The 8,398-nt window shown below is 49.5% G+C and overlaps 1 protein-coding gene across 1 annotated transcript; it reads left to right on the top strand.

The window, feature by feature from the left end:
• Positions 1-4,995: 4,995 nt before the first annotated feature.
• On the top strand, positions 4,996-6,087 carry GPR6 (G protein-coupled receptor 6). Its single transcript, XM_041727216.1, has one exon. It carries the CDS (start codon positions 4,996-4,998, stop codon positions 6,082-6,084), a length of 1,089 nt encoding a protein of 362 aa, XP_041583150.1. The 3' UTR covers positions 6,085-6,087.
• The last annotated feature ends 2,311 nt before the right edge of the window (positions 6,088-8,398 follow it).

The following is an 8,398-nucleotide window of genomic DNA, read 5'->3' as shown; positions in this document are numbered from 1 at the left end:
TAAATGCTACTATTTTTCCTAATTTGTTTCTTGTGCAAAAAAGAAAAAATGTTGCTCACCACTGAATTGAATAAAAAATTTCAACTGCCCTGCACAATGTTCTGCAACTTGTGGACATGTAATGATAATAACAGTGGTCTGCTCTTTTTCTAAATTTGGTGGGAACATCAGGTTATGCTGACCTTCCAGAATAACAGCCCTTTGGAGTAAAGACTACTCACCTGGCATGAAGCAAGACTATCCCTAATATGTTTGAACATGCTGAAGCAGTAGGTAGGTACCTGGGACATCATGACAAACCTCCAGTGCCTGAAGGGGAGAGGAAAGCCTGGAGACAAGTGAGAGCAGAGAAATGAAGATATTTTGAATATCATTTGTCTGCCTCAGCATGTGTCCCCAAAAGATTACACCCCATCCAATATCCTGGATCTGGACAAACAATGTGGGCTTTTCAAAGGCCCTTTGTGATTGCTGCCTCTTTCAGCAACAATCTTTCTTAATAACAGCTTCCTACATCTCGCTAAACACCTGCTCTCTTCCTGAGCCGTCAACATAAGTATCTGTGCACCACCGAATAGACTTATACTTTCCAGTAGAAAACTATACTGCTTGTCTCTAAGAACCACGTAGAGTGAGGGTGTGTCATGGGGGGGGGGGGCGTCTGCAGATGCCCAGACACATGGGACAGAATTGTTAGCATGGGTCTTTCCAACCTAGTTTTATAGACAGCTTGACTGACTACAGCTCTAATTTTGTGAAACAGAATGGATTTGCAAAAATCTGGGCCAGGAGAGGGCACACCTGGGAAATGGCTGTGAACTCAGAACAAGGAAGGAGACAGATGAACAGGTATCCCAAGGGTTACCAAAAAATAGAGGGTCCAGGACAACAAGAGTTTAGATTTCCCTGATGGGAACTATGGAGTTCATCAGAGCCAAAAGGGAAGCAAGTGTCAGTAATCATCTTGGACCATAAAGGAGGTTCTTGTGGGTGTAGAAAATAGAAGGTTTTCAGAGGAGATCTGGTTAATGCCTTACATCAGAAATTAAACTAAGTGACTGGATTGTTACTAAAATTCCTTTGTTGCAATTATTTCACACTCCAATCTGCCACTTCAGGAGTTTTGCTGCGTGCTAAACTGATAAGGAAGGAGACGGTACGATTGCTTAGACAAGTGTTCTCAACCCTGGCTTTCTATCAGAGTCTTTAGAAAAGTTTATGCCCAGTTCTCACGCCATACCAAAAGAATCAGAATCCTTGGGTGAGGGATTCAGGAATAAATAGTTTTTAGAAGCTTTCTAGGTACTTCTAATGTGCAGCCAGTGTTGGGAATCACTGGCTTAGGCTGAAATGGGCAAGAGATACCCAGGGGAGCCAGAGAAGGAGTTGTGATTGAGAGGTTATAATTTCTGGGCATAACCTTAGACAAGGAAAGCATTCTCATGGTTGGATAGTGGTAAAATAAAAAGGCACCAGAGGACATGATGGGCATGTCACAGGGTTGGCAGTGATGAGTTTAACCTGTGACTACAATCCAGAAACCAAATTTCACATGGCCCACACATAACCAGAACCAGACAAGCTGGTAGATGAATAATACATTTCATCAAGTATCAATGATCACAGAACAGAAACTCACTCAAGGTAGCTCAAGATTAGGAAGGTTCGTGGTAGAGACACAAGTAGCAATCTCAAGGGATCCAGGGATCCAGACTCCCAGAGTCAGGAACCAGACCCTGAGCAACTAAAGTCATCCCCTTCATCTCTCAATCATTTTATCTTAATCTTTGTTCCTCTCTGCACATCTGCTTTATTCTTTCATTGCACCTGGCTCTCTCTAATTACTCATTTCATGCAAGGATCAACATGAGTGCTCCAGCCCTAACTTGTAATGATCTTTTATGTCCAGAGCTCGACACCGACTGGCCCTTTGTCACCAAGTGTCTTTAGTTCACATTTTCAAGAAGAGGAATCTGGTCACTGGTTCAGTAAAGGATGGCTGGTCTTACCTAGCCTTGGGTCAGGTGTCAATCTCCTTCCATAAGCTGGGCTGGGAGTGGAAAATGTCATATGGTTCATAGGCTGAACATTTTAGAAGACCACCGGAAGGGAGGATGTTTGGGAGGAACTGTTGGCAGAGCAGGTAAGGAAGGGCATGTAATATTCATTCATAATTGGTGGCCATACCCCTTTCTTCTTTCCTCCCAAGAGATGAGTGGGCAGGGGGGCGATATAGAGAAGCTTGAAAGAATATGTTCTGGCTACTTTCAAGGTTCAGTCTAGCACCTGAGAGAGGTAACCACAGACTGGCACGACCAAAAGACAACCTACAAACCTTCAACCAGCATTTATGGACATAATTCTACATGTGCTATCTTCCTCCTAAAACCACCGAAAAGTCCACTCTTAGCAATGATGAAAGCCGCAGGATATCCAAGACACAGGATCTCTGTTCAAGTTGAATCTCACACTTTCTGCTGCTTGCAGCCTATAAAAATGTAACACATTTAGACATTAAGAAGGATTCTCCTTCTCTTCGGCCTTTATCTGATTGTCTGGGAAATTTGTGATTAATGTGTTATTACGGTGGTTTGGCAATTCACTTGACAGTTGTAAAGCATTCTTGGCTTTTACATGAGAATCCCTTACTGAAGCTCAAAATGGCTCTTTTTAGAAACTTAGAACTTCAGTCAGTTTGAGGATTGATAAAAATGGTGATCGCAGAATTTTTAAAACTTCCCAGATGGAGAAACTGTGTATTAACTCTTTCCATGGTCCAACGGTATCTATTGCAGCAAAGAATTGAATCGTCTTTCTTTCCTCTAAAACTCTAGTTAAGTTCAGCTGCATTGAGGCAGGGTGTCCAGAAGGACGCTGGACTTGGGGGCTATGTTTAGAGGGGGAAAAGCCAGGGTAAAAACTCTACCTCCCACCCCAGCCTCTACACAGTCTGAGTTTTGTTTCAGTTTGGTTTTTCCTTGTAGAGCCCATGCAGCTAGAGGCAAAGTGAAGCCAGGAAAGGGAAGAAGATAAGGAGATACACAGGGAAAAGTAGGGGAAGCACCAATAGCAAATGTTGTCTATTTTCACTTTTCCGAGAGCGTGTGGTCCCTGAAAACCATGGCTGTGACCTCAGTATTATGCCATCATGCCAACGTGCAGTCACTTATTTTAAAGCCTTAGAAGGAGTCGATTATTTCAGCTTTTGCCTAAGTACAACTACTGGAAATTCTGGCTGATTGAATAAAAAAAGAAGAAGAAGGCTACTACTTGTATTTTACTGACAAAACAAAACACCTTTAAACCAAAAGGATGATTTATCTGGGCTGAAAATAAAACTCCTGCCTACTGAAGTCTGGTGCAGCTGAGTTATCACTATTTTCATCCTGTAATTTGTTTTATAGGGTACTAATTAACAGGGCAAAGTCTGTTGCCAGGAAAGTAAATCACATTTTGCTGTTTTCTTCTTTTCTAACAAGACACAGACCTGGTATTTAATTGAAGAGCAAGTTCCAAGGGCACTATCCACACTGAAATGGGGAAACATTGGGCTAGGAAATTATGGTAAAACCTGCTGTGTAGAGTTCTAGAAAGACGGTGGACAGGGGAGGAAGGGACGGAGGGAGAGAGAGAGAGGAATTGCACAGGTTATTTCCAAAAACAGGAAAGAAAAAAAAAAAAGACTGTTTTCCTCAAATGTTTCATCTTTTCTCTGTTTCCCACAAGTCTACATTTCTTCTCTGGCTGTACCCAACTGACACCCTGTGCCACAAACATCCTCTCAAAAAAATCTCATTTTCCCCTAGTCCGTTCATTCCTGTCCCCAACACAGTACTGTATGGTTTTTTTTTTATTTTTTTGTATAAATTTATTTTTTATTGGTGTTCACTTTTTTAAAGGTAGCGGGTCTGCAGTCAGGCCTCCCCGCCGAACTGCTCCAGGGGCGGACTTGGCCTTGATGCTCTCGGGGCCCCGCGGGGCAGCTCACACCTGCACCCCCCCCCTCCCCAGGAGCTCACCCTCCTCCAGGACTTCATTCCCCTCTCCCTCTCCTCCTTCCCTCATCCCGTTCCTGGACGCTCTGCACTGGAGGCGGCCGCTCCGGCTTCTCCTCCCTCCTCGGCCCCCCTGAGCCGCGCTTCGGGGGAGGAGAGACGGGGCCGCGGGGTTAGTGATGCGCGCGGGGCCCAGCGAGTGCAGCCTCGCACCCGGGAGCGGGGAGCCTGACGTCACCGCGCCCTGCCCATCCCTCTCCAGCGGGCGCGGGGCTCGCAGCCGCCTTTTCTGCCTCCGGCTGCGCCTCTCGCTCTCGGCGGCGCCCGCACAGCCACAGGCGCCCCGCGCTCTGCTCCGCGCGGGCCCGGCCGCCCCGCAGGCGGAGGCTCAGTCCGCGCGGGGAGCGCAGCCCGGCGCCCCGGCCCAGCGCCCATGCCCAGCGACTTCCAGGAGCCCTGACTCCCCAGGTGAGCAGCCCGGCTCCCGAGACCAACTTTGAGGGTGCGGACAGGGGAAGGGGTGAAGCGTGGCCATGCATGAGTCCCTCCAGCCGGAGAAACGGGTGCACGCCCGGCTGCACCCCCTCCCCCAGCCCCCCTGTCCCGGGGACCTCCGGGGCCTCGCAAACTTCGCTTTCAGCACCGCGGACAGCGGCAGCGCCCGGGTCGGAGGCCGCCTAGCGCGCGCCCCAGAGCCCAGGCGGGACCCGAGCTCGGGGCGCAACTCCAGGCGCCCCCGGGACTGGCCTGTGTGCAGGCGAGCGTCTGTGCACACTCAGACGTGTCTGTGCGGACATCCGTGTGCATTGCACGCGTACGCTCGCTCAGTCGCTCAACAGGTATTTACTGACTTGAGGCCCTTCCTCGCTCTGCCTTGGGGTCCCGGGGGGGGGGGAGCACCAGGAGCCGGCACCCTCGCCCCGGGAAGCCCCCGGCGGCTGGCACCCCACCCCTGACGCTCGGGCCCTCTCCTCCAGCAGGGTGGCAGCGGCAGGCGGCGATGAACGCGAGCGCCTCCCCGCTCAACGAGTCCCAGGTGGTGGCGGTGACGGCCGAGGGGGCGGCGGCGGCCACGGCGGGGGCGCGGGACGGCGGCGACTGGGGGCCCCCGGCGGCGGCGGCGGCGGCGCTGGCGGGCGGCGGCGCGGCTAACGCGTCCCTGGAGCTGTCTTCCCAGCTGCCGGCCGGGCCGCCGGGGCTGCTGCTGTCGGCGGTGAACCCTTGGGACGTGCTGCTGTGCGTGTCGGGGACCGTGATCGCAGGCGAGAACGCGCTGGTGGTGGCGCTGATCGCGTCCACGCCGGCGCTGCGCACGCCCATGTTCGTGCTGGTGGGCAGCCTGGCCACCGCGGACCTGCTGGCGGGCTGCGGCCTCATCCTGCACTTCGTGTTCCAGTACGTGGTGCCCTCCGAGACCGTGAGCCTGCTCACCGTGGGCTTCCTCGTGGCCTCCTTCGCCGCCTCGGTCAGCAGCCTGCTGGCCATCACGGTGGACCGCTACCTGTCCCTCTACAACGCGCTCACCTACTACTCGCGCCGGACCCTGCTGGGCGTGCACCTGCTGCTCGCCGCCACCTGGACCGTGTCCCTGGGCCTCGGGCTGCTGCCCGTGCTGGGCTGGAACTGCCTGGCGGAGCGCGCCACCTGCAGCGTGGTGCGGCCGCTGACGCGCAGCCACGTGGCGCTGCTGTCGGCCGCCTTCTTCGCGGTCTTCGGCGTCATGCTGCACCTGTACGTGCGCATCTGCCAGGTGGTCTGGCGCCACGCGCACCAGATCGCGCTGCAGCAGCACTGCCTGGCGCCGCCGCACCTCGCGGCCACCAGAAAGGGGGTGGGGACCCTGGCCGTGGTGCTGGGCACGTTCGGCGCCAGCTGGCTGCCCTTCGCCATCTACTGCGTGGTGGGCAGCCGCGAGGACCCGGCAGTCTACACCTACGCCACCCTGCTGCCCGCCACCTACAACTCCATGATCAATCCTATCATCTATGCCTTCCGCAACCAGGAGATCCAGCGTGCCCTGTGGCTCCTGTTCTGTGGCTGTTTCCAGTCCAAAGTGCCCTTCCGTTCTCGGTCCCCCAGCGAGGTCTGAAGGCCCCCTCCGTCCCCCCGCCGACGCCACACCCACAACCAGCCAGCCGCTCGCCAGCTGCTCGGTGCCTGCCGATGAACCCTGAGATCCCAGGGCTGCGATCCTGACTTCGGAGAGAGAGACAGACAGACTGAACATAAATACACCAAACTCACAAAAAAAGAGGCTCATTGGCACTTTACATATACAGTGTATACATGTGTACATATATATACAGATATTTGTATCTTCTGGAGCTGTTCAGGATGTGGGATTTCCTGTTCTGTGAGAAAACTAGCAAAGGTGTGGTTGTGCACTCAACTCGTACATCACATTTGTCAAGTGAAGACATCCCAATACTGCTTAATTATAGCACTTTATTTTTAGCTGCTGAACTGCCAAAACAGTGTTGCCATTTTCAGGGGCAGGAGAAGAAGAGTAAAAAAGGTGTATTTTTGTTGTATGTGATAGAATATTTTGCTGCACATGCATCGGTAAATTACTACATATTTTGTACACAAATAAACGTAATAAAAATGTAATTTTGGCCATGTGACTACTGGATTACTATTTAAGAGCTGGAAGATTAGTGCATTTACTTAAAAAAATTATGATGTATCGTCTCCCTCCTATGAAATCTAAAAAAAAAAAAAAAAGTAAAATGCATATGCATTTGCACATTGTTCATAAACTGTCACTGAAATACCTACTACAGATTTGGAGTGGGGGCTGAGAGGAAGTCAGACAGTCACGTAACGATATTCATAGGACGCTAAAGGGTTATTGATGTGATCTGTGCAAATTCATCTACTCCCTGGTTTCCAGGTTTGGAAGATAAACTCCAGGGGATGCCTGAAACTATTCCTTCCTCTTCCTACATGCGCACTTATGAATTCTGAAACCACAACTTTTAGTTGTAGCTTTTCCGGTCTGGAAAGAATTTGAAATGTTTAAAATTCATATTGACTGAGCGTATCTTTGCTGCCCAGTTCTTGCAGCAAAATTCACAGCCTTATAAAATAAATCCTTCAAAGACAGGATTCCAAGATACATTGTGCTCATGAGGTAAGCGAAGGTATACCCAGCAGCCCCTTCTCAGGTGCTTGTATCTTCAAAACAGTGTTAAGACTCCCAGGGACTAAACATTCCCATTCCACCAATGGATATAAGTCACAGTTAAATGGTTCCCCTCCTCCCCTTCTTACAGGATGATGTGAGGATAAATTAAATAAGCTAACATATATGGACATACTCTGGGCATCTACGAAGAAATCTGCACACAAGCACATGTCTTAGGCCTTAGGAAAATACCACAAGCAAACCTTTTTCCTAGAGTCCACAAAAATGTATCGAGTGCCTACTGTTTGCTAGACACAATTCCAGGGCTGGGAATACAGAAGTGAACAAAATAGACAATAAGTTTCTGTGCTTGTAGAGCTACATTCTGGTGGTAGGAGATGGCCTACAAGCAAATAAACACAAACATAGAGAGAGATTTATTATAAAGATTTGGCTCATGGGGTGCCTAGGTGGCTCAGCGGTTAAGCATCTGCCTTCGGCTCAGGGTGTGATACTGGAGTCCTGGGGTCAAGTCTTATATTGGGCTTCCTACATGGAGCCTGCCTCTCCCTCTGCCTGTGTCTCTGCCTGTGTGTGTGTGTGTGTGTGTGTGTGTGTGTGTGTGTATGTGTGTGTGTGATGAATAAATAAAATCTTAAAAAAAAAAAAGAGTTGGCTCATGCAGTTTTGGAGATTGAGAAGTCCCAATATCTGTAGTCAGAAAGCTGGTGATGGTATTGTTCCAGTCTGTCTCCAAAGGCCTGAGAACCAGGAGAGCCCATAGGCTCAAGACCAGAGAAGAATTGATGTTTTAGTTTGAGACCAAATGCAGGAAAAGACCAATGTCCCAGCTCAAGATACTCAGGCAAGAGTAATTCTCTTTTATGTAGCCCTTTTATTCTTTTCTGGCCTTCAATCGGTTGGATGAGGACCACCTACATTAAGGAAGGCAATCTGCTTATTCATTCTACCATTAAATGTTAATTTCATCCAGAAACAACTCAGAAATAAGGCTTGACCAAATAGCTATGCATTGTGTGGTTTAGTCAAGTTGACATAAAATTAACCATTATGCCAAGAGAGCACAAAGATCCAAAATAAAGGAAAAGTGTTTAAGGATGAGGTACTCAACTGTTCAAATGCTGCTGAAAAGATAAGTAAAATGAGAATTAAAATCAATGGCAATAGATATTTTTTAATGTCCATATCATTGGTGAACTTGACTAAAGAAACTTCAGGAGAGTGCAGGGGAAAAAACAGCTTGACTATAGAAGAT

The sequence above is a fragment of the Vulpes lagopus genome, chromosome 1, assembly GCF_018345385.1.
Source record: "Vulpes lagopus strain Blue_001 chromosome 1, ASM1834538v1, whole genome shotgun sequence".
In the NCBI taxonomy this organism is placed as follows: Eukaryota; Metazoa; Chordata; class Mammalia; order Carnivora; family Canidae; genus Vulpes; species Vulpes lagopus.
The sequence above is the reverse complement of the archived record's forward strand: the minus strand, read 5'-3'. Positions and strand labels throughout refer to the sequence as shown.

What these genes read in the sequence shown, in the direction of transcription:
- GPR6 (XM_041727216.1), top strand. Translation starts at nt 4,996, where the DNA reads ATGAACGCGAGCGCCTCCCCGCTCAACGAGTCCCAGGTGGTGGCGGTG.